We start from the raw sequence: 26,424 nt of genomic DNA, 5'->3' as shown, positions 1-26,424 counted from the left end.
ATCCACAAGGTGGTAATACTCAAATTTGAGCCATTGCTGACACGAAGAAAGGCTAGAAGAAGATGAAATCGCCAGCAAATAACAGGAAACGAATGTAAAAACAACAACAGACGTAGAGCGCATGTACCAACCCCCTGTGTATGCGTGCACCGTCTAATGGAGCATACTTTGACAGGCTCATGTTTGACTGTATGCAGATGCGTCAAAATCAAAGTATACTTTGGGCTTTAGAAGTCCACTGACCTTGTGGTGAATGTTCCTACCTTTTACATGTTGTTTTCATGGAAGATACATGCTGTAAAATTGACAATAAAAGCAGTACTTTGAATAAAAAAAACATGTTTTTATAAATTAATTTGTGAGGTATTATTTGTTCTTGTCCTTTTAAAGGAATATTCCAGGTTCACTTCAAATTAAGCTCAACTGACAGCATTTGTGGCATAATACTGATTACCACAAACATTTATTTTGACTCATTCCTCCTTTTCTTAAAAAAAAAAAAAAAAAGGTGATTTAGTGATAAAATCTCATACTAACCTTTTCTGTGTAAAGTTATAGCCAATTTTACAACTTGGTTGCCATGACAAAGTAATGTCAACAAACCCTAAAACCCTATAATGACAGTAAAAGTGATGATATAAACAACTTTACAGCTCAAATAATACACAAGTTTTAACAGAAGAATTAATGCAATTGCTTTTATACAATTATAAGCTTCATATTAAATGTTTAAACCCTCCAAAAATTGGCCACATTCACTTGCAATGAAATGAAAAATGAATTTTTGTGGTAATCAACATTATGCCACAAATGCTGCCGATTGAGCTTAACTTGTATTGAACCCAGAACATTTATTTTAAGGGTTAATGATCAGCAGGCTTACAAAATATTAAGTATTTTTTCTACCAAGTACAAAGTAGTAATTTATGTTCAAGTCATTTATATGATTGTAAGTGTACAATTAACTTTTTATTTCCATTGACATCTGTTCTGTTCTGTTCTATACTGCAACATGTATGCTTCATTCATGTATTTACAAATCCTCTCTGGTTAGATATAAAAGCTTGCAAAGTTGGAAAATTTTAATCAATGCCTTTACGATTCAGTGATGATGTGGCTCTGTTGAGGAGTTCCTCCCTAAAAAGAAAATACATAAATCAAAGTGAACTGTATTTCAACAGTGGGTCATTTCATAATAAATCAAGTGTTATTAATGTAAACTATAGAATTATTCCCATCATGCCTTGACTCAGCGCAGTGGAGCAAGTGTGCCCGACTGCGCCGTCCGGCACGGCCGCCTCGCTGTCGCGAGAGTTTTTTGGCAAACGTCAGCATGACATCTGAGCAAGTCGGACCACACTCGGACACATTTCTAACCGGCATGCACCTCGCGGTGATCACCAGGTGATCGGTGCTGCGCAGATTTTGCTCATCTGGAACAAGCCTACTGTCACAAAGCAGTTGTTGTGCGCATGCGTCGAACGCATTCCTATTCATTCGCGGTCAGAAAAGTATATTCAAGAAAGACAACGCGGACGGTCGGACGCAATCCAATCCGGAACGTGTAAAAACGAAGTACACCTGAGCCTACAAATGACTAAATGTTAATGTCAATTAAAGTTACTAATAATTTAACTGATGGTGTAGCCTATGTTAGTTTGCAAATTTGTGAAAACAACACTATGGTGGTCAGAGTGGCGCTGTACCTGTATTTTCTTTAGTTGTTTATTGGAGCTAAGTCATTTTCTGACACTTGCTTATATTGAAATTATATAAAATGTTAATTAAAGTCTGCTGCAGCCATACACATGTTTAGATGTGTGCTTCCACATACATGTCTCTTATCATTTTATCACTGAATTGTATTGACAGTATTTTATATTATTTTATTTAATTGGCTGGTGAGAAAAAAGATCCGGGTGTTTTGCTTTATTTGAAGCACAAAAAACAGACATACTTTTATTAAGAAAAGAAACCCCAATTCTATTTAATATTTCTGTTTATTTCCCCCACGCTAAACCACGCCCTGGCAACAAGAGGCGTTGCCGACTACCTATGACGTCACGCAAACATGGCGACCCGGGGGGAAGATAAACAAAAATAGGGCTGTACTTACTTTTTGAGCGTAGATGTATGTGAGTTTCAGCTCGGTAAATGCCGGTTATATTAGCATCTTGGTAAGCGCATCACCCACCAGTAACCTCACAGAAGAGGAAGAGTCCTCCTAAACGTGACGTAGACACGCTTTCAAGCAAGCGAAAATAACTCCAGATAGCAACTGTAATCTGTGTGACACTATTGATAAGATGGAGTTTATTAAAGAGGAGAGTGAAAGCATGAGTTATGCAGGAGAATGCAGCTTGAACAGTGAAGATATAACGGATCAAAGAGGTTGGTGTCCATTCTTAAATCGTCATTAATGCTTCTGATTAATTTAAGGGAATTTTCTTAATTGCATTTGGTGGCTGTAGTTATAAAATCATAGAGGCTGTGAATTAATCAAATGAGGACAGATAAATAAAAACGTAGACAACATTTATGATGCTTTAGTACAAAAAAAAAAAAAAAAAAAAAAGATCATATGAAAATATACTCTGGGTCACTTTTATTTCCTCTATTTTCATATTTATCCACAGTGCTGGGTTAAGGCTTACTAGAGCCCCTGGGCATGCACAAATAGAGTGCCCCACCCCCCTATACATGACACACAATGTTCAACATTTAGACCACACAATATTCATCAATTTTATAAATAATTTACAGAAAAACACACTGCTAGTGTGAAGCCATTAACAGTTGTAGTTACCAACAAAGTACTAATAGGCCTTTATCACACTTCCGTGTTCACAGCGGAAGCTTCGCGAAATTGCGTTAATATACTTAATATCCGCTGCAGGCTGTTTCAATAGCCTAGTTTCCATCCACTTTTCGTGCCATTTTGTGATCTACAAAGTGAAAAAAAAAAAAAAAAAAAAAAAAAGGATGGGATATTTGCCTGTAATATCGGTCCTCCTGATGTTTTTCCGACCGAAAGTGAATCATCATGGCCCTGTTCAAGCTGGCAACCTGCACCAAGTAGTGGGGAAACTTTCGGTCTTAGTAGAAGGACCATCGATCGATGTTTATATGCTGTGTGCACAGCTATTACAGAAAAATGATGCGGTGTAATATTTGGACAATCATATAATAAAGCATTGCCATCGCAACTGCATTATGTCCCGCATATTTGTCCAGCAACTTTTAACAACCAACTGAACTGAACCAACTGAATAATCTAAAATTCATTTGAGCTTCATAATGCAATTAACATTTTCTGAAGAAGCTCAGCAAATGCGATCTGAGTAAAAGAGGGTTAGATTTAAACTATTTAAAAGTTTTAAAATGTTCAAAAGCTTGTTTTCTGAACGTGAACGCGCATTGGACAAATAGTTCTGATAGTTTATAGTCTTGAAAAAGTGTTGAACATTCTGAGAGTCATTCAGCCGATTTTTTCATTACAGAACAGGGTACGGCTAATTTAAGTTATTGTAAAGAAAAGTCATATATAGGTCTAATGATATAATTTTTTTCATTTGGTAATTATTTTATTTAATGCTTTATTTACTTGGTAGACTAATTTATTTAATATCAATCAGGGAATTTTGCCGGCATTTTTTCAAAAGGAAGCTAAACGATAATTGTATAGAATTGGGCTATATGTTAGTGTTCCAAAAAAGCACACTAAAGCTTTTCTCCTTGTATTGTGTATTTATTTTTAATTTAAAACATCTTTGTGCATAGAAATTATGTTTTTGTGTTGTTTTTTTTTTTATTGTGGGCTAATTCCATGACTGCCGTCTATTATTTTGAATGGTGTGGTAAAGCAACTTTAATAAATAAACGTATGTGATTAGATTAATCACAAACAGTGGCCATTAATTTGTTCTCCGTGCACTTATCGATGTGCATGATACAAGATATTTGTGTTGGCACTCAAAGTGTCATGTTTGCAGCATCGGATCTGTGCTATGCCGTTAAGATCAATCCATAATCACGAACAATAAATTGGCTTTCAAGGATGTATACTTTCGTCATGATTAACACACGCTAACGATTGGGGTAAATTCTGTCATGTGACACTATATTTTTGCATTAATGCCAATTTTTTCAACAAAAAGTGTTTCCAAACCAGTTTTTCATGACATTTGAAGTATCAACATAGAGTTTATGCGCTAGAGTTAAACGGAAAAATATTATGTTGACACTTGTGAAATTTTAGTTATAATTTGTGTTTCCATCAGCTTTATTTTGATGCGCTAAAACTTTTTTCGCAAAACATCCTTGGATGGAAACGTAGTTAATGGCAGTGCCCATAGTGCATAATTACTATGTTCTATTTTATGTACAATTTATATCAAATACTTCATCTAAACATACCTACCTCATCTTTCAATCATTACTCATGAATGGTGAAGCAAAGAAAATGTCATGTTTATGATTTTAAACAGGATGAATGTGAATAGGCTGCACTTCACAGAGTACAAGTACGTTTTTTTATTAGAGGAATGCAAAAATATAGTACAAACAAGAGTATATTTACACATTCAGGAGCATTAGAACAAAACGGGTATACAGTATGGCACAAAAAAAAAAAAAAACATATATTGTGAGTAAAGATTGTAACTGCACAATTTTTTTCACATTGTATCTATATTCAGATCTATTTTATGTTCACTTTAGTTGTGATAAGATATCAGTCCACTTTTCTTTAACACTATTATTTTTTGGAACTCAGTCGACTTTATTGTTATTGTAATTTGCAATTTATTATTGTTGTTTATAGGGCTGCAACTAACGATGATTTTGATAATCGATTAATCTAACGATTATTAGAACGATTATTCGACTATTCTGTGATTATTGCAACGATTAATCACTAGCTCTTAACCGATTATTCAGCTTGTGCCCCAACTTAAAAGGTTGTATTAAACGTGCTTTTTGATGTTTGATATTTGTATTTTTAATATTATATTCAACATTTTCAGATAACAATTTTTTCTTCTGCAGTATAGCTGCTAAAGAAAATGTATGTTGTTTTAAAAGAGTTTTAGATATTTATATGGGAAAACAAGCTAAAACAAAAACAAATAAAAAACGTATTTTGTTGCAGTGTATAATGGGGCAAAGACTTCCCTCTCTCATCTTTCTGTTCACTTCAATTCATCTTTAACTCACAAAAAAACAAACTCTCTCTTCAAAATAAAGTGGCGTATTGCCAATTTTCTTCACTATAAGAAATGCACAGTGACATATATTATGATTCAATAAGTCGCGAGCCATCACGTTATAATCTAGCTGCATTAAGCATGCACACTCGAGGGATGAGTGTCCCCACGACAGAGTGTGCATCAGCCGGGTGCAGTTTCAGTCTCTTCCCCTTAGATCGGGACATTCACGCAACTCATAGAAGAGGCACTGACCGCACAGAGAGATGCCAGTTTCGGAGTTTGTAGTTATTTACATGATCTGCTTCCGTATTATTTGAACTTTAATAAAGCTATAACACATTAAATATAACTGCATTAAAGATGTAATGCCAGGTGTTTCTCGCACGCAAGTTTTGCTTCAGCAGAGCGGCAGCTCCAGCTCCACTTACTCCACAACGAGAGTGCTTCTGTATTTACTTATTTTGTATTTTTGCATTATAATTCCCTCATACTTTGCAATCTACATCACCTGAAGCTGTTTGGAAAGTTTAGAGTGCATCTGGACTGTGAGCTGTGTAATTCTTCCTCTCCTCAGTCAGGCGCAAACTGCAGTGCTGCTCTCGCTCATCATCATTAGAGTTTAAAGTGATCTCATGTTATGTTAAATGAGATCAAATGACTATTCGACAACGAAAATGTTTGTCTACAATTTTTTATTGTCGACGTTGTCGATAACGTTGACTAATCGTTTCAGCCCTAGTTGTTTATAATAAAGTTATAATATAGCTATAAATAAAGAGTTAAATTAAATTAAAATAGAGTTATAATATAGCTTCAATAATAAAAATATTTCAGTCATAATTTCTTAATTTTAAAACTGGCTTTTACATCCTGTCATCACCCAGCGCATCTGTTGATGCATTGTTTTGAGGCTGTCTACACTGGATGCATCAAAAGAACATAAATGACGTGCAGAAAGCACAGATCAATCAGCTGTGAGCTCGAATAAAATTCAGCAAGGGTTAAACAGGAAAAATAATCTTAATTTATTATTAATTATTATTGTAATGTTATTGTTACTAAAGCTGTGTAAATGTGGTTAGACACAAAATATTATTTAAATATGTAGACCAGAGATCAGTAACTTCACTAGCTGGTTTTAATGAATTAGTCAGAAGTTATAATGTTATTATCTTACCTGAGGTCCACTGATAATTTTAGTAAAGTTTTTTTTTTGCACCAAAACATAATTTAGATCATTTTTAGATAATTATGATCATTTTCCACCCTGTCTCTGGCCCTCTGTCTGAAATGCTTGGTTTTGGCCTAAGCGCCTTCTTTCAACTTCAACGTAATGTTCACTGTTTTGATTGGCTAACATCGTGCAGCCCCTAGGGTTGCACAGTATACCAGTGCTATGGTAGTATCACGATACTAAAGCTTCAAAATACTGCCGGTGCTACGGTATTTTTTTAAATGGTAGTACCGTTAATACGGTAAGTTATGTTGGATGTACGGTAGAAAATATTATTTTCGCTAAAACCTTCATTTGAATCAGACCTCTGTCTGTAATAGCATTACAAATGTAGTCTTTTCGAGTGGCGTCACCTTCACGCAGTGCCCTTTAAGAGCACAAAATGCTGTTTAGAAGTTGCCCCTTATACGGTATTGTTTATTTTTCAATGTGTGGTTTTCCCATGCTTCAATCTTAATTTGGCATTCGTGTCTCCTAATGGATAATATGGATTAAAATAAAACTTTGGAGAGTGAGAAGCTTTTTAAAAAACACAATTCACGTAATGAGATTAGGAATTAGTTTGGGGTTTGCCTGACCCATCTGCCATGAATGCCTACAAAGATTTCAAGCCAAAGGGGGAAACACCAGCAACCTTATTATTAAACACCTTTGGACACATCCCACTGCTTCTGCAGAATACACACCGGTTAGTGCCACTTCATTTAACCTCAATGCTTTATCTTAACATTTACAGATTTACCATTTCTCTGAAAAATCGAACGATGCACTCGTTTATTTTTTTCCAATTACAGATGCTTTTGGGAAATGCAGCCCAGATCGGTTTGGTCATGGTTTGATCACGTCCCTGAGCCGTGCAATCAAACCAGTGTGTGTGTGATCTGCATTCGCGCTGCTCTTTACCAGGAGAGAGGGGCTGAAGCGGTTGTAATAATTAAACAGCTGCTCAGTCTTTTCAACGTCACAATACCTTTATTTTTATGTTACGAACATTTAAATAATCACAGATTAATGGAATAAAAGTTTAAAGCCATTGCCGTTTGAACTGGCTGTATTGATGCGGCAAATTATTATTATTTTGTTTGTTTTTTCAAACTAAGAATGTATTAGGTAACAAGTTAGTCCATTTGAGCCTTCTCCCAGTTCATCCATCTGTTATTTTCACCATTTCCGGAGCAGTAAGTGGAATGGTTATTTTCTAAGAATCACTATGACACACTGTGTTAAGAATTAACACTATCATGTGGTATCGTGATACTAATTGGTATTGTGATACTTTAGTTGGCTTAGTATCGTAAGATATGATTATGGTATCGTGTCAACCCTAGCACCCTCGTGAATACACAGTCATTTATATTTGAAACTCAATCAGCAGAAAATGAACAAGCTCCACAACATAATAAAACTAAATTTTAGGATTTAATCATAACGCACACCCAACACATTTTATCCGAATATATTAAACTTCACGAAAGCACAACAGCACCTTAGACTACCAAACAGTCATGACATTTGAAACATTTGTGAATGAAACTGTTTACTTAAGTTTTTTTTTATCAGGTTTTTTAAACTGATCCATCCTTCAATTATAGCTCCTTTGCCAAGCTTGCATCATATTGTGATTGATGCTGATATGGACCAAAAGCAGAAGTGGAATGGACCAGAACAGAATAACAATTTTACAATTTGCGCTTGTGCCGCTTTATAAAATGCTGTGCACATTGCCAGTAACGGATCAAAATTATTCAAGTGCATGTTTACATAGACCAACAATTAAAAATAGCGCAGATGGGTGCAAAATAGCATCCAGGAAGCGCATATACTCAAAACAGCAAGACACAGAATGGGATTCTCCTTATAAGAGTTATAACTTTACATCACGTCTTTTAAAAATGGCACGAGATTCATTAAATAGTCAAAGCAGTTCGTCTAGTGCATGTTTATGTAGAAAAACATTTAGGAAGGTGTCGTGTGTAAGTCCCCTTTAGTATATGAATCTCCCTTGACAGATGAGGCCATCTCTCTCCTCTTCACCAGTCTGACTGAGTGCCAGTGGGCGGGGCTAAGGGTGCGACATTGTAAAAGTGGGTCTTGCTGTAAAGGCGGTCTTTTTCTCATGTATTGGTCCTTGTGACTTCACAAAATTCACAAATTCCAAACGAGCCATTTTTGCAGCTTGGTTTAAATAAATGCTCTATTTTTACAGTATGTTTTTATAGTAGAATGACATCTCATATATCAAAGATCAAGGAAAATTTGATTCCTCGTCATGTCCCCTTTAAATATGTAATAAAAAAAATTAATTGCAAAAAGATTCAAACATGATTTTTGAAAAGTAAAATCTTTTTATTTCAGACAGACGGGATGATAAAGTGGCTGGAGTAGCTCTTCGGTTTGTCAGCAATCGAGCGGGGAATCCGTTTACTGTTGGCCCTATACAACGTGCTGGCAGCAATGGATACTTTCAGTGTAGACAGCTTCATTGATTATAATGGGATCTATTTGCTTTTGATGCGATGCTTGCATTCATTGTAGAGAGGGCATTTTTTTGGCAGAAGTCCTAAGTGTTTGTGTGTAGGTGTGTAGACAGTAGTTTTAATATCCTTCTCATTTGAAATCTAATGAAATGCTCCTCCCGTGCCATACACAATGCATGTTATAAGAGAAGCAAACTATGGAGCATCTACATCTGAGATGGAGTTCATGTGGAGAGCTCACATATTGCACACTGCAACAAGCAACACATAACAAGCCCTGCACGTGGTATGTGTCAGCAGTACTCATTCACTGAAGAGTGTTGCGCATGCAGACTATATATTTACAGATTAAAAACAGTCTTTTGCATTTCACAAAACTACCTAAAGACTTCAAGAGACATAAATAATAAAATGCACGAGATATGGACTACTTTAATGGTGCTTTAATGGTTATTTTTGCCCCGTTTACACCTGGTGTTAAGAGTCTTGAGTGATCCGATCACATGTGGTCAGGCAAGACACATCGCTGTTTACACCTGGCTACTTAAAGGAATAGTTCACTCAAAAATGAAAATTCTCTCTTTATTCACTTACCCTGATACCATCCCAGAGGTGTATGACTGTCTTTCTTCAGCAGAACACAAATGAAGATTTTTAGAAGAAGATAGAGCTCTGTCAGGTCCTTATAATGGATGTACAGGGGTGCCAGCACTTTGACGGTCCAAAAGTCACATTTAGGCTGCAATAAAGTAATCCACACAACTCCAGTCGATCAATTAATGTCTTCTGAGGCAAATTGATAAGTTTGTGTAAAAAATTCAGATAATTAAAACATTACTAACTTTTAAAAAGTGCTTCCTTCCAGCAGCTGACACAAAGCGCAACGTAAGCGCATCGGCGAGTTCATGCGATAATTCGGAAGTGGTGCTTATTTACAACAGAAGAATGAACGTCACGCGAGAGTTCGGCCATTTCAAACTGCATCAGAGCCCTGGATGGAAGCATCGATTTAAAGTTAAAAACCTTTTAATTATCGACTTGTTTCTTACATAAACTTATCGATTTGCTTCAGAACATATTCACTGATCAACTGGAGTCACATTGATTACTTTATTGCTGCGAAAATATGACTTCTGGACTGTCAAAGTGCTGGCACCCCTGTGCATCCATTATAAGGACCTGACAGAGCTCTATCTTCTTCTAAAAATCTTCATTTGTGTTCTGCTGAAGAAAGACAGTCATACACATCTGGGAAGGCATCAGGGTAAGTGAATAATGAGAGAATTTTAAATGACTATGTCAGTGTGTTACTGCACAATAATAAACCGTGAAAAAGTCAGAAAAGACAAAGACTGGCGCTCTTTTTCTCCCAGATGCAGTTGAAATTTAATCTAAGCACAAATGTAACATTTCGAGCATAATTATCCATTGTTTAAGTGTAGTACCTCAGTTAGTTCAGCTTCTGATGTGTGTGCTTCTCATATTTGTCCCTGCATGTTGATATCAGACACACTGAAAAAGATCTGTGAAGTTCTCCTTGTGTATGTATCCGGCTTTGAAATTTTCAGATTGGACGGTTATTTCCTTCTAAAGCAGCACGTAACCGGCAAAGTTTAAATTCTTGTTAAGCGCTGTGTTAGATTGACAGATGAGGGGTGGCACTTCGTTACTGTCTGGGATGCATTCAGGATGGATTACTGTTTACACATCAAATGCGATGTGGCACATGAGTTTTTGACCACCTCCATTTGTGGTTTTTGTGATCACAAAAAGTTTCTGACCTAGGCCTGTCATGATAACTACTTTTGTTGGATGATGTATAGTCCAGGAAATAATTGCGATAAACGATATTATTGTAATTTTAACACCATTTCATGCCACTGATATAATGATAATATAATAGCATAATAATGCAAGTACACCCTTTCAAAGAGCAATTAACTTTTAATTCTTAAGAATATTCAGACATTGTAATAGGAATGTCAAAAAAAATGTAAGTCGGAAAGGCCCCTCTCCATCTCCAACTGCGTTTTGTGTTCCCAGCTCGGAAAACAGTGCAGAACACAGTGCAAAAAGATGGTAAATCATTACTCGCCCTCAAGCCTGTATGAATTTCTCTCTTCTGAGGAACACAAAATTAGATTTTTGGCAGAATGTTAGTCACAGTCACTAATCACTGTCACTGCATCTTTTTTTCCATAAAATAAAGATGAATTGAGACTGAAACTAACATTCTCCCTAACATCTCCTTTTGAGTTCCACAGAAGATAGAAAGTCAGATGGGTTTGGAACAATATAAAGGCGAGTAATGATGACAAAATTTTTGGGAACTCTTTACAATAAGGTTCATTAACATTAGATAATGCATTAGCTATCATGAACAAACAATGAACAGTATTTTACAGCATTTATCACTTAATGTTAGTTACAAAAAAAATAAAAAATACAATTGTTCATTCATAGTGCATGAACTAATGTTAACATATACAACTTTTTATTTTAATGTATGAAAATGTATACTGTATGTTGGAATTAACATTAACCAAGATTAATAAATTATATAAAAGTGGTGTTTATTGTTAGTTCATTTTAACTGATGTAGTTAACTATCGTTAACAAATGGAACCTTTTTGTAAAGTGTTACCAAATTTTTATTTTTGGGTAAATCATCTCTTTGAGAGTACAAGTCAGTTCTCACCAGTTGCATTAAAAACGGCTGTTTAATATTGACAAAATGCATTGAAAATGTTAACAGATAAAATCCTGAGAGAACCTTGATGCTAAAGCAGTTATGTTGTATACTCAAAACAGATATGCATATTAAAGATAGATAATATGTTTTCATTGTGTGTAATTTATTCATGTTATAGTATTAATATTATTATAATGTATATTGTGTTATACTTATTAAAACTGACTGATTCACATGGCAGAGAAAATACCTCGGATCCATACATTAGATGGAACTCTAGAAAGATGAGAGATGTAACGGGTGCACAAGTCTGTTTTAAGCGTTTCTCTTCACTCTAAAGATGGTATTATTTAGTGTTTTTGCAATTTCTGCCTTCTTGCTGTATTATGAGGGAGCACCACAATGTGACGAGTCAAAATTAGTTCTCTCCAATGTTGTGCGCTTGCGATGAAGACTTCTTTGTTGATAATAAACAGGAGCAATAGATTTATCGCATCCTTCAATTATAGAGATGTGGCACAACACCATTCGCATGTCCAATTAACAGGTTTATACCCGTTTCTATGTGTAAAATCTAAAGTTCATTAGATACGCGCTTCCACACTGCTCGTACTCACAAGCTGCTGAAAGCTGCATCACGAGTGAAGGCGAGAGGGAGAGAGGGCGACACGAAAGAGGGAATTCCCGCATTTTGAAAGTGAAACACGTGGGAATGATTACAATTTTCCAATTCCCGCAATCCCGCTATTGAGCTAACATTCGTTATTGAGATTTTAATCAGACTACTTGTCCGGTCGGACTTTAACTTGCCCGTTCAAAAACTCCACTTGTCCCAGACACGTGGATGAGCGTTAATGTTATGCCACGTAATCTTTACCTGTCGCTGTCCGCTGAGTGTGTGGAGGAGCTGCCTGAGTCCCGCCTTCGACAATAAAAGAGCAGAGAGAAGCAGCGCGACTGGCTAAAATGTTGGTGACGTTCATTCTTATGTAAACAAACACATGTAAACACAGTGTGCAATATCGAGGTCAGCAAAAATTATCGAGGTCATGTCCATATATCGTACGATAAGTCGATAACATAATTATTGTGATAGGCCTACATAGACCCCATTTAAACCCTTATATAGTGTTAACCACTTGAGACGGGGATCATGCAAGCACAACCTCGCTGCTTAGATTAAATGTAATAAACCAGGGTCTTTTAACAAAATGCTTTTTCTCCAAGTCAGTGTTTGTTACTGTATTTTTAAAGTAATGGCGTGTGTTCAAATATTCAGCCAGTCTTTTTTATCTTTTGACCAAAAACCGAATATTGTATTTTATGCCATTTTCGGACCAAAATTTGGTGCATCACTAATTCACACTTTTGGATGGATATCCACCCAGGCATAAGGCCAGTCCTCTACAATGCAAAAATTTTGTGCAATGTGACAAAAAATTCTATTATCAGAGCTCCAAACTGCGACTAAAATGGTTGCAAATGCGACCAAAAACAGTTGATTGCGACAATAATTTAAAATCTTGTCACCATTGGTGACAGTCGGGTTATGCACGTTCATATGCGGTTTTGTCAGATATCATCTTGTGAGTTATTGAATACATCTTTAGAGTGTGTACTAGTGTGTCTCACACCGCTTTTTACCCGTTCTGTTTCTGACAAGCTCATTACATTAATAAGGTGAAAAATTACTATTACAATTTGAAATAAATGAACTATTTAAACTACTTCAAAGTGTTCTCATCAAAAAATCCTCCATGTGCAGCAATGACAGCTTTGGAGATCCTTGGCATTCTAGCTGTCAGTTTGTCCAGTTACTCAGGTGACATTTCAACCCACACTTCCTGTAGCACTTGCCATAGGTGTGGCTGTCTTGTCGGGCACTTCTCACGCACCTTACAGTCTAGCTGATCCCACAAAAGCTCAATGGGGTTAAAATCCATAACACTCTTTTCCAATTATCTGTTGTCCAATGTCTGTGTTTCTTTGCCCACTCTAACCTTTCATTTTTGTTTTTCTGTTTCAAAAGTGGCTTTTTCTTTGCAATTCTTCCCATAAGGCCTGCAGCCCTGAGTCTTCTCTTTACTGTTGTACATGAAACTGGTGTTGAGCAAGTAGAATTCAATGAAGCTGTCAGCTGAGGACATGTGAGGCATCTATTTCTCAAACTAGAGACTCTGATGTACATCTGGCCTTCCACATCTCTTTCTGTTCTTGTTAGAGCCAGTTGTCCTTTGTCTTTGAAGACTATAGTGTACACCTTTGTATGAAATCTTCATGTTTTTGGGGGCAATTTCAAGCATTGCATAGCCTTCATTCCTCAAAACAATGATTGACTGATGAGTTTCTAGAGAAAGCTGTTTCTTATTTGCCATTTTTGACCTAATATTGACCTTAAGACATGCCGGTCTATTGCATACTGTGGCAACTCAGAAACAAACACAAAGACAATGTTAAGCTACATTTAACGAAACAAATAGCTTTCAACTGTGTTTGACATAATGGCAAGTGATTTTCTAGTACCAAATTAGCAATTTAGCATGATTACTCAAGGATAAGGTTTTTTCAAATAGTGATGGTGCTGTTTTTTACATCAGTAATGTCCTGACTATTCTTTGTGATCAGTTGAATGGCACTTTGGTGAATTAAAGTACCAATTTCCTTCTGAAACAGCAAAATCTGTACATTATTCCAAACTTTTGGCCACCAGTGAAGTGTGTGTGCGTATTAGGGCTGCAACTAACGATTATTTTGATAATCAACTAATCTAACTATTATTAGAACGATTATTCGATTATTCGGGCGATTATTGCAATGATTAATCATTAGCTCTAAACCGACTATTGAGCTTGAGCCCTGACTTAAAAGGTTGTATTAAACGTGCTTGCTAACAATAAAGAGGACAAAATCATCTTTTAAAAATACCTCTAAATGACATTCACTGAATTAAAGGGAAAAAATACTTTTTATTATGTTTAATTCAGTAAACATTTCACTACAAAAAAATCCTATTGTTATCAAGTGTATTTGTATTGTCTAAAAATCCTTAAAACAAGATACATTTACTTGAGAAGTAACATATAAGATATTTAGATTTGCTTTAAGAGAATGTATTTTGTATATAAGTGTATATTTTCACTTGGTTATACTTCTAAGAGTGCAGTAAAGACAAAATACACTTATATTCAAGATCTATTCTCTAAAAGCAAGTCTAAACATCTTATATGCTGCTTCTCAGGTGAATGCATCTTTTTAAAGGATTTTTAGATATTTTAAAATATTTGTATTTTTAATATTATATTCAACATTCTCAGATAAAAAAAATATATATATTTTCACCCAGCCTCACCCAGATCATCACCTCCACCTGGTTGTCTAATGGTTAGACAGAGACCTGGAGAGACCTTCAAGCCACAGTGTCTCGCTCCCACTGTGAAATTTGGTGGAGGATCGTGATGATGTGTGGGGGTGCTTCAGATGCGGTAAAGAAACTTGCAGCTCCTCAGTCATTAATCTGCTCTCAACAAAAACACTTCTGTGAGATGCTCACTGACTGTGTCAGGCCCCTTTTGGTCTCCACCACTCCAGCCATCAACTTCTCTAGTTCACCCGCATTCTAATCAGCCACACCTGTTCCCAGTCACCTCATCAAGGACTCTATATAAACTCACCTCATTCACTCAGTGTTTATCGAGTCTCGTCTCAGATCACCATCCCTCATTTAACATCCCCTATATGTTAGTTGTTGTAGTAGTTGTTCTTTGTTTTGCCTTTTATAATGCTCAGTGTTTTCTTTGTAGTTTTGTACAGTTTTGTTTTGTCATTAAACACACTGCAGTTGGGTTCACTCCAACTCCCACCTTCATCTCTCCTTCCATATAACGCGTGACAGAAGACTCGATCACCAGACATGAACCCAGCAGAGTGCCTTTTTTATTTGTACCAGGGGAATCGTTCTCTGGAGGAGTATGTGGTTGACTTCTGTGAGTTAGCTAATGAGGTTGACTTTAATGACGTGGCTCTTAAGGACCTTTTTTGCTGTGGACTAAACAAACCTTTCAAATCCCTTATGCCTCATGGCAAAATCATATGGACTTTGGCCCAGTTCATTGATTTTGTGCTGTTGATGAGTGGTTCATCTTTCACAGTGGGAGTGGCTGAGGACCTTGACACTCCTACAGTGAACACACAGCCAGAGTCCACCACCACGTCCTCCACCTCAGAGACCACGCACATGCCTGCCATGGTCCATGAGCCAGTGCCCACACCTGCCACGGTCCACAAGCCTGTGCCCACACCTGTCATCATCTATGAGCCAGCGCTTGATGCCTTTTCCGTCCCAGAGTCATCGCTTGGAGCCTCATCTGTCCCAGAGCCAGCGCTTGGAGCCTCGTCCATCCCAGAGCCAGCGCTTGGAGCCTCGTCCATCCCAGAGCCAATGCTTGGAGCCTCGTCCATCCCAGAGCCAGCGCTTGGAGCCTCGTTCATCCCAGAGCCAGTGCTTGGAGCCTCATCTGTCCCAAAGCTAGCGCCTTAGACCTCTGCGTCCCCATCTGCCCTGAACTCTGAGTTTCCGCCCTTTGATCCTCGGCCTCCTGCGGCCTCGCCTTCTGATCCTCGGCCTCCTGCGGCCTCGCCCTCTGATCCTCGGCCTCCTGCGGCCTCGCCCTCTGATCCTCGGCCTCCTGCGGCCTCGCCTTCTGATCCTCGGCCTCCTGCGGCCTCACCCTCTGATCCACGGCCTCCTAAGGCCTCACCCTCTGATCCTTGCCTCCTGCAGCTCCGCCCGCTCCACATCCTGAAACTGCTGCAGCTCCCCCCGCTCCTCCTCCTGTGGCTCCACCTGCTCCAAGTCCTGAGACTCCTGTGGCTCCGGCCACTACGCCTCCTGCGGCTCCATCCACTCCATCCCCTGAGCCTCCCACGGCTCCACCTCCTGAGCCACATACTGCTTTTCCCCCTGCGGCTCCACCCACTCCGTTTCCTGAGACTCCATCCCCTGAGCCCCCTGTGGATCTGCTCCCTGAGTCTCCAGCAGCCCCACCCCCTGAAATTCCAACATGGCCCTGTTCCACAGTTTAGGACCCCGGACCCCGCTCCCTTCCTGGAGCCACCTCCCTAGCCACCGGACCCCGCTTCCTTCCTGGAGCCACGGCCCTGGCCTCTAGACCCCACCCCCTTCCTGGAACCGCCTCCTTTGAGCTGCACCCTTGGACCCCACCCCCCGGGGGGGGGGGGGTACTGTCACACCCCCTTCGGTCTCCACCACTTCATCCATCAACTGCTTTAGTTCACCTGCACTCTAATCAGCCACACCTGTTACCAATCACCTCATCAAGGACTCTATATAAACTCACCTCAGATCACCATCCCTCATCGCACTGCTAACATCCTCTATATGTTAGTTGTTGTAGTTGTTCTTCTTTGTTTTGCCTTTTTATAGTGCTGTGTTTTCTTTGTAGTTTTGTACAAAGTTTAGTTTTGTCATTAAACACACTGCAATTGGGTTCACTCCAACTCCCGTCTTCATCTCTCCTTCCATCCAAAGCATGACAGACCGCCTGTATTCTTAAAGAGTGTACTATTTTTGCCCTTGTTACACGTCATTTGAAACTAACTGTAAATTCTTGTAAATAATACAAAATATGCATATAAAAAACTAATATGTAACAAAATGTGTAACAAATATGAAAATAGATAAATATTACAAGGGGCAAAAATACATTATAAAATATTTTTACTTCAGCAAACACTTTAAATATTGAAGAATTTAACAACTAGGATACTACATCATTTATGCAGCAGTTTGGTGAAAATTGCTCCATAAACCTAATGTTTTTTTTTTTACATGTTACTTTTTAAATAGTAGCACTTCGATGTTAGATTTGGAATTTTATTATCATTTTTAGGTTCCAACCTTGTGAGTATTTTGTGTAAAAAAAATGTTTAGTTGACATGAAATTTCAAACAGTGACAGCTTGTATCATTATTATTTGTGCAATTTTATGGCATCATATAAATTGATAGAATGTGATTTTTTTTTTTTAACTTTTTAAACATCTCAAAAAGCTAAAATGTGATTAAAATTATGAGAAATTAATTATGAAATAAAATACACTTGTTCAAACAAAAGTAGGTATTATAGCAGGGTGTATATATATATATATATATATATATATATATATATATATATATACACGGTCACACACACACACACACACTACTGGTCAAAAGTTGAAAAGATTCAATAACTAAGACATAAACTGAACAAGTTTCACAGACATGTGACTAACAGAAATGGAATAATGTGACCCTGAACAAAGGTGGGGTCAAAATCAGAAGTAACAGTCAGTATCTGGTGTGGCCACCAGCTGCATTAAGTACTGCAGTGCATCTCCTCCTCATGGACTGCACCAGATTTGCCAGTTCTTGCTGTGAGATGTTACCCCACTCTTCCACCAATGCACTTGCAAGTTCCCGGACATTTCTGGGGGAATGGCCCTAGTCCTCACCCTCCGATCCAACAGGTCCCAGACATGTTCAATGGGATTGAGATCCAGGCTCTTCGCTGGCCATGGCAGAATACTAACATTCCTGTCTTGCAGGAAATCATGCACAGAACGAGCAGTATGGCTGGTGGCATTGTCATGCCGGAGGATCATATCAGGATGAGCCTGTAGGAAGGGTACCACATGAGGGAGTAGGATGTCTTCCCTGTAATGCACAGCATTGAGATTGCCTGCAATGACAACAAGCTCAGTCCGATGATGCTGTGACACACCGCCCCAGACCATGTCAGACCCTTCACCTCCAAATCGATCCCGCTCCAGAGTACAGGCCTCGGTGTAACGCTCATTCCTTCAACGACAAACGCGAGTCTGACCATCACCCCATGTGAGGCAAAATCGCGACTCGTCAGTGAAGAGCACTTTTTGCCTGTCCTGTCTGGTCCAGTGAAGGTGGGTTTGTGCCCATAGGCAACATTGTTGCTGGTGATGTCTGGTAAGGACCTGCCTTTCAACAGGCCTACAAGCCCTTAGTCCAGCCTCTCTCAGCCTATTGCAGACAGTTGGAGGGATTGTGCATTCCTGGTGTAACTCGGGCAGTTGTTGTTGCCATCCTGTACCTGTCCCGCAGGTGTGATATTCGGATGTACCGATCCTGTGCAGGTGTTGTTACACATGGTCTGCCACTGCGAATATGATCAGCTGTCCTTCCTGTCTCCCTGTGGAGCTGTCTTAGGCATCTCACAGTATGGACATTTCAATTTATTGCCCTGGCCACATCTGCAGTCCTCATGCCTCCATGCTGCATGTCTAAAGCACGTTCATGCAGATGAGCAGGGACCCTGGACATCTTTCTTTTGGTGTTTTTTTAGAGTCAGTAGAAAGGTCTCATTAGTGTCCTCATTAGTGTCTGTAAGCTGTTAGTGTCTTAATGACCATTCCACAGGTGCATGTTCATTAATTGTTTATGATTCATTGAACAAGCATGGAAAACTTTGTTTAAACCCTTTACAATAAAGATCTGTAAAGTTATTTGGATTTTTACAAAATTATCTTTAAAATACAGTGTTCTGAAAAAGGGACGTTTCTTTATTTGCTGAGTTTATATACAGTTGAAGTCAGAAGTTTACATACAATTAGGATGGACAATGACCCCAAGCATACCTCCAAAGTTGTGGCAAAATGGCTTAAGGACAACAAAGTCAAGGTATTGGAGTGGCCATCACAAAGCCCTGACCACAATCCAATAGAACATTTGTGGGCTGAACTGAAAAAGCGTGTGTGAGCAAGGAGGCCTACAAAAACCTGACTCAGTTACACCAGTTCTGTCTGGAGGAATGGGCCAAAATTCCAGCAACTTATTGTGAGAAGCTTGTGGAAGGCTACCCAAAACATTTGACCCAAGTTAAACAATTTAAAGGCAATGCTACCAAATACTAACAAAGTGTATGTAAACTTCTGACCCACTGGGAATGTGATGAAAGAAATAAAAGCTGAAATAAATCATTCTCTCTACTATTATTCTGACATTTCACATTCTTAAAGTAGTGATCCTAACTGAACTAAGACAGGGAATGTTTTCTACAATTAAATGTCAGGAATTGTGAAAAACTGAGTGTAAATGTATTTGGCTAAGGTTCATGTAAACATCTGACTTCAACTGTATATATATTAGTACTGTGCAAAAGTCTTAGGCACATAAGATGTTTCACAACAAACCATTGACAAAACATTTGTCTTAAGATGGTTATTTATATCTGCTACTGTAGTGCGTCAATAGGAAATATACATTTTATACTCCCAAACATTCCTTTTGTGAATAGAATAGAATAGAAGAACAGGGAGCCCTGCAACAGATGGCATGGCCCTCACAGAGCCCCCCACTGAACATCGGGTCAGTCTGGGATTACATAAAGAGACAGAAGTATTGAGACATCCTAAATAAGTAAAAGAACTGTGGCAAATTCTCCTTGGAACATCTTATCTGCCAACAACCAAGAAAAACTTTGTCCAGGTGTAAGTAGGAGAATTAGTGCTGTTTTGAAGGCAAAAGTGTTCACACCAAATATTGATTTAGCTCTTTTTCTGTTTACTGGACTTTGTATGACATTAATTGATGAATGAAAACTATTTGTCTTTTTTTTTTTTTTTAAGAAATCCTCACTTAAAAGTTTTTCCACAAGTGCCTAAAACCTTTGCACAGTACTGTATGTATATATATATACACTGCAGGCACAATTATTAGGCAAGTGAGTATTCTGATCTTATCATTATTTCCATGCAAATTTTCCAACTCCAAACCATATAAACTTGAATGCTTATTAGATTCAATCATTTTCAGGTGATATGTATTTATGTAATGAAGGAGGGTGTGGCAAAAGTGACTAACGCCTTATATCAGTGTGTGCATAATTATTAGGCAGCTTCATTACCTCAGGTAAAATGGGCCAAAAAAGAGATTTAACTGGCACTGAAAAGTTAGAAATTGTAAAATGCACGAATGCAACACTCTTGAAATAGCTAAACTATTGATGCATGACCAACGGACAATCAAAAGTTTTGTTGCGAATAGTCAACTGGGGCGCAAAATTGCATGGAGAAAAAAGGCGCAAATTGACTGCAAAAGACTTGAGAAGAATTAAACGTGAAGCTACCACGAACCCATTATCCTCCAGTGCCACCATATTCCAGAACTGCAACCTACCTGGAGTGTCCAGAAGTACAAGGTGTCAAGTGCTCATAGACATGGCCAAGGTCAAGAAGGCTGAAACATGACCACCCCTGAATAAGTTTCACAAGTTGAAGCGTCAAGATTGGGCAAAGAAATACCTGAAGACAGATTTTTCTGGAAGACAAGGTTTTATGGATAGATGAAATGAGAGTGACTCTTGATGGACCAGATGGATGGGCCCGTGGCTGGATCACTAATGGACACAGGGCACCACTTCGAGTCAGGCGCCAGCAAGGTGGAGGAGGGGTACTGGTATGGGCTGCTATCATTAAGGATGAGGTAGTTGGACCTTTTCGAGTTGAAGATGAACTCAATTCCCAAACCTACTCCCAGTTTCTGGAAAGTACTTTCTTGAAGCAGTGGTACAGGAAGAAGTCCTCAGCATTCAAGAAGGCCATGATCTTTATGCAGGACAATGCTCCATCACATGCATCCAAGTACTCCACTGCTTGGCTAGCCAGTAAGGGCCTCAAAGATGCCCAAATAATGACTTGGCCCCCTTCCTCACCTGATTTTAATCCTATTGAGAACTTGTGGACCCTTCTCAAACGTGAGATTTACAGTGAGGGAAAACAATACACCTCTTTGAACAGCATTTGGGAGGCTGTGATTGCTGCTTTAGCGAAAGTTGATCGTGAACAGATCAAGAAACTGACAGACTCCATGGATGGAAGGCACATGGCAGTTATTGAAAAGAAGGGTGGCTATATTGGTCACTGAATATTTTTGAAAGGCCAAAAATGTTATTTAATTGTCATTTTGTGTTACGTATTTGTTGCGCTTACTCTAAAAATTGAGAATAAACAACTGAGTTGGGAGAAATTATTTTTGTAATTTAGTTGCCTAATAATTGTGCGCACTAATAGTTGCCTAATAATTGTGCACACTTATATATTCCCCTGAGAAAGACAAAACTCACTTTTCCTTTGTTAAACATTCAGGTTTGAGGTTCAATAACATTTTGGATTGACTGAGAGCATTGTTTTTGTTAATAAAAATAATCCTGAGGAATACAGTTTGCCTAATAATTGTGCACACAGTGTACATGAAAACTCCCAGTTTACATGTTAATATACATTTTGACGAGAACATACAAAAATGTACTAGCCAATGGCAAATCCTTCTCCAGTGTGTTCTTTGAGGGTTGTAGGCTGTCTATAAAATCCATCCAGTAATAATAAACAGTTGTGATTGGCCCATCCTGAACACCGCTGAGAAGAATAACAGGTACAGCATGATAGCGCCATCAATATGCTGCATCAGCAGCTCTCTGGACCCCTGAAAAATAATAGACACCAGATTAATGATGCTGAAGAACTTTAATAACCATTAAATAAAAAATTCACTGTGCTGCACTACATGGCAAACATGCCAGATTTGAATGGACCTAAAGCAATTAAAAAATTCTCATGTGTTGACTAGGGTTGGGCAATATGAAAAAAATATTTTATCAATAATCGGCTTAAAAAATATAGTGATATCCGATTATATCGTAAACTCCCCTGCCGAGGGTCATTGAATATTTTTGCTTTATTGATTTTGTATGAAAAACGTTAACAGAAGATATTTCTAAATTCAGATTGCTCTTTAAACAAAAAGAAAAAAGCAATTAAAATATCAAATTGATCAAAACATCTTATATAACCACCTTCCCAAATCCAAACATTTACCATCTCCAACCGCCCCAGTTATTCCTCTACGACAACAGGTGGGAAATTACTAATAGCCTAAAAATGAAGAACTTAAGACAATTATAAATGTAAAGATAATAATAATAATTATAATGATAATATATATATAAAAAAAAATACCTATAGAAAGTTCAACATATTACAGTTTCATATTAGGTGTAAGCCTAATAAATTCCCTTTTGTTTCCAAAATAATGCTGCCTAAAGACAATAAAATAGAACTCAATTTCAGGTTCAAGGTGAACGAGGTCTTGTATTATTTTATGATTTAATCACTTTAGTCTTTGTTTCTTTGATACAAAGATATATTTGAGCGAACCTGCAGAGTTAAGTGCGAACTGCTCCATGGAATTAAAGCAAACTAAATTTCGAGCACCTCCCGAGATGGTCTTGGGTCATTTGCAGCATTCTCATACATGACACTGTTTTTGCAAACAGTTTTCAGACAACTGAAACAGAGAAGAAAGAGTGATAACTTTTTACAAGGTTACGGGTGCAGATTTCTCACCCTGGGCTACTGTTTAATATATCTGGTGAATTAATAGATTCATGGTTTTGCCATTCACCTATATTGTTGATCATCATCTCTCAATAAGTGTCAAAATCGGCATCAGGAGATATGTAAGACATCGTCGATATCCAATTACATCGTCCTATTGCCCAGCCCTAGTCGTGACCCTTGGCATGCGCCCCATTGCCCATATGGTTAATCTGGCCATGTTTGTCCCTTTTGAAATTAATTTTAACAATTTTAATTTTTTTTATTTTAGACCTGATGGAACTGAAAGAGGAAAGTGAAGAACTGAATAAAGTGGAGGAGAAAAATAATGATCAGAAACCACATTATTTCACTGGAGAAAAATATTTTAGCTTCTTTCAGACTGAAAATAATTTCTTACAAAAAACAACAAGAGCCAAAACATCTTTTACTTGCCTTCAGTGTGGAAGGAGTTTCACCAAGAAAGAAAACCTTACAGCACACATGAGAATTCACACCGGAGAAAAGCATTTCGCGTGCCCTCAGTGTGAAAAGAGATTCAACAAGAAAGAAAACTTTAAAGCACATGTGAGAATTCACACTGGAGAGAAGCCTTTCACGTGCCATGAGTGTGGAAAGAGTTTCAGGAGTAAAGGAAACCTTAATTTGCACATGAGAATACACAATGCAGAGAAGCCTTTCACCTGCCCTCAGTGTGGAAAGAGTTTCACATTCAAACAAAGCTTTAACCATCACATACAAAGTCACACTGGTGAGAAGCCTTTCACATGCCCTCAGTGTGGAAAGAGTTTCTGCAAGAAAGAAAACTTTAAAGCACACATGAGAATTCACTCTGGAATGAAGCCTTTCACATGCCTTGAGTGTGGGAATAGTTATAGGAGCAAAGGAAACCTTAATGTGCACATAAAAATGCACACTGGAGAGAAGCCTTTCAAGTGCCATGAGTGTGGAAAGAGTTACAGGAGTAAAGGAAACCTTAATGTGCACATGAAAATGCACACTGGAGAGAAGCCTTTCGAGTGCCATGAGTGTGGAAAGAGTTACAGGAGTAAAGGAAACCTTAATGTGCACATGAAAATGCACACTGGAGAGAAGCCTTTTACATGTCCTCGGTGTAGAAAAAGCTACTCATCTATAGAAAGATTTAATACGCACATCAGAAGTCACACTGGAGAGAAGCCTTTCACGTGCCCTCAGTGTGGGAAGTGTTACCAATGTAAATCATACCTTAATAAGCACATGCAAATTCACAATGCAGAGAAGCCTTTCAAATGCCTTCAATGTGGAAAAAGCTACACAGTAAAAGAAAGCTTTAACCGTCACATAAGAAGTCACACTGGAGAGAAGCGTTTCAACTGCCCTCAGTGTGGAAAGGATTACTCATCTATTGAGAGATTTAATACACACATTAGAAGTCACACTGGTGAGAAGCCTTTCACGTGCCCTCAGTGTGGGAACTGTTACCAATGTAAATCGTACCTTAATAGGCACATGAAAATTCACAATGCAGATAAGACTTTCACATGCACTCAGTGTGGGAAGTGTTACCAGTGTAAATCATACCTAAATAAGCACATGAGAATTCACAATGCAAAGAGGACTTTCACCTGCCTTCAGTGTGGAAAAAGTTATACAGTAAAAGAAAGCTTTAACCGTCACGTAAGAAGTCACACTGGAGAGAAGCCTTTCACATGCTCTCAGTGTGGAAAAGGTTACTCATGTATAGAAAGATTTAATACGCATATCAGAAGTCACACTGGAGAAAAGCCTTTCACATGCCCTCAGTGTGGGAACTGTTACCAATGTAAATCATACCTTAATAAGCACATAAGGATTCACAATGCAGAGAAGACTTTCACATGCTCGCAGTGTGGGAAGTGTTACCAGTGTAAGGCATACCTTAATAAGCACATGAGAATTCACAATGCAGAGAAGCCTTTCACCTGCCCTCAGTGTGGAAAAAGTTACAGAGTGAAAGAAAGCTTTAACCGTCACTTAAAAAGTCACACTGGAGAGAAGCCTTTCTTATGCCATCAATGTGGAAAGATCTTCAGGCAGGCGAGGAGTCTCAAAAATCATTTGTCCTCTCACTCTGAAGTGAGGGCTTCTAACTGTGATCAGTGTGATACAAATTCTACTTCTACATCAGCTCTAAAAAAACACCATAAAAGTCATGAGAAGCCGTCCTTGTGTTCTCTTGAAGGAAAGAGTTTTAAAAAGCAGCGGACAAAACGTACTGGTGTGAGAGCTTTTCTCTGTTTAGATTGTGGGAAGACCTTTGCTTATACCCAAGATTTGGAACGGCACAGAAGAATCCATACCGGTGAAAGACCATACAAATGCTTTGTTTGTAAAAAGAGTTTCACTCTTTTAGGAAACCTGAAAGTACACAAGAGAATGCATACTGGAGAGAGGCCATACCACTGCACTTCATGTGGGAAGAGATTTAACTATATAAATTCTCTAAAGATTCATAGAAAAAATCATTGCCCAGAGTTGTCAAAGTGAGCAGTTTAATTTGCAATGTAATATGCTATGGGTATGGGGGAAAAAAAGCAGAGATCAAAGTCATTCTGAGTCAACTCAACCAGAGGCAGGGCCGTACAACCCCCCCCCCCCCCCCCTCCACCCACTGATATGGTGTTTTTCTATGGTTGATTATTAAATTATTACATTTGGTCCCCCTCAGTCCTGAATATGTGGTTACATCCTTGACCAGAGTTCCCCAGCTTGTTTGTGATTTTTTTTTTTTTAAATAGAGGAACAAATTAAACTAATTGAAATGAAATCCAAAATATGAAATGCTTCGGATCAATATTAACTTAACCATACCTAATTTTATAGTCAAATGACAATTTTCACGTCTGATTTTGGAGCAAAATTGCAGGTCAAAAAACAACCTTAGAAGGGTGTCAGGGTCATTATTTTGTTTTTACACAGAGATAGGTGTGTCTATTACTAAAGTCAGTTGACTTCAGCACCCATTATATGCCAATGACATGAGTCCAAAAACAAAAAAAACAAAAAAATGTTTTTTGTGTTTTTTCTAAACACAAGTTGGATTGCCTATAACTCCTGAAGTGTTAAAAAATATCTTAATGTCCTTTTATATTCTGTCTCTGAACAAACGTCTTGGTTATGACTGTATCCCTGGTTCCCTGAAAGGAGGAACCAGATGCTGCGTCAGTGGCTGATGCTTAGGGAGCTCCTCACAGTAGTGACGATCTCTGAAAACCTATAAAATCACGCCAGTGTCATTGGCAGATGGCGCTTGGTGCTCCATCCCTGTGCATGCATCATTGCGGGCATATAAACCGGAACACAGCACCATTTCGCCAGGATTTTTTGACTGAAGGAAGAACCATCTCGGTCCCTTAAAAGCGAGAAA

At 38.2% G+C, this 26,424-nt stretch overlaps 1 protein-coding gene across 1 annotated transcript; it reads left to right on the top strand.

Moving 5' to 3' along the window:
• Positions 1 to 1,921: 1,921 nt before the first annotated feature.
• LOC127455745 (oocyte zinc finger protein XlCOF6-like) lies at positions 1,922 to 25,643 on the top strand. Its single transcript, XM_051723846.1, has 2 exons — positions 1,922 to 2,391; positions 23,308 to 25,643. Exons 1-2 carry the CDS (start codon positions 2,307 to 2,309, stop codon positions 25,542 to 25,544), a joined length of 2,322 nt encoding a protein of 773 aa, XP_051579806.1. The 5' UTR covers positions 1,922 to 2,306; the 3' UTR covers positions 25,545 to 25,643.
• Positions 25,644 to 26,424: the final 781 nt, after the last annotated feature.

Source organism: Myxocyprinus asiaticus, chromosome 18 (assembly GCF_019703515.2).
Source record: "Myxocyprinus asiaticus isolate MX2 ecotype Aquarium Trade chromosome 18, UBuf_Myxa_2, whole genome shotgun sequence".
Lineage (NCBI taxonomy): Eukaryota > Metazoa > Chordata > Actinopteri > Cypriniformes > Catostomidae > Myxocyprinus > Myxocyprinus asiaticus.
The sequence above is the reverse complement of the archived record's forward strand: the minus strand, read 5'-3'. Positions and strand labels throughout refer to the sequence as shown.

Bases quoted from the DNA above. Each gene is read 5' to 3' on its own strand.
- LOC127455745 (XM_051723846.1), top strand. From the start codon at position 2,307: ATGGAGTTTATTAAAGAGGAGAGTGAAAGCATGAGTTATGCAGGAGAA. The intron at 2,392-23,307 runs GTTGGTGTCCAT...TTTTTATTTTAG, and splicing joins AGATATAACGGATCAAAGAG to ACCTGATGGAACTGAAAGAG.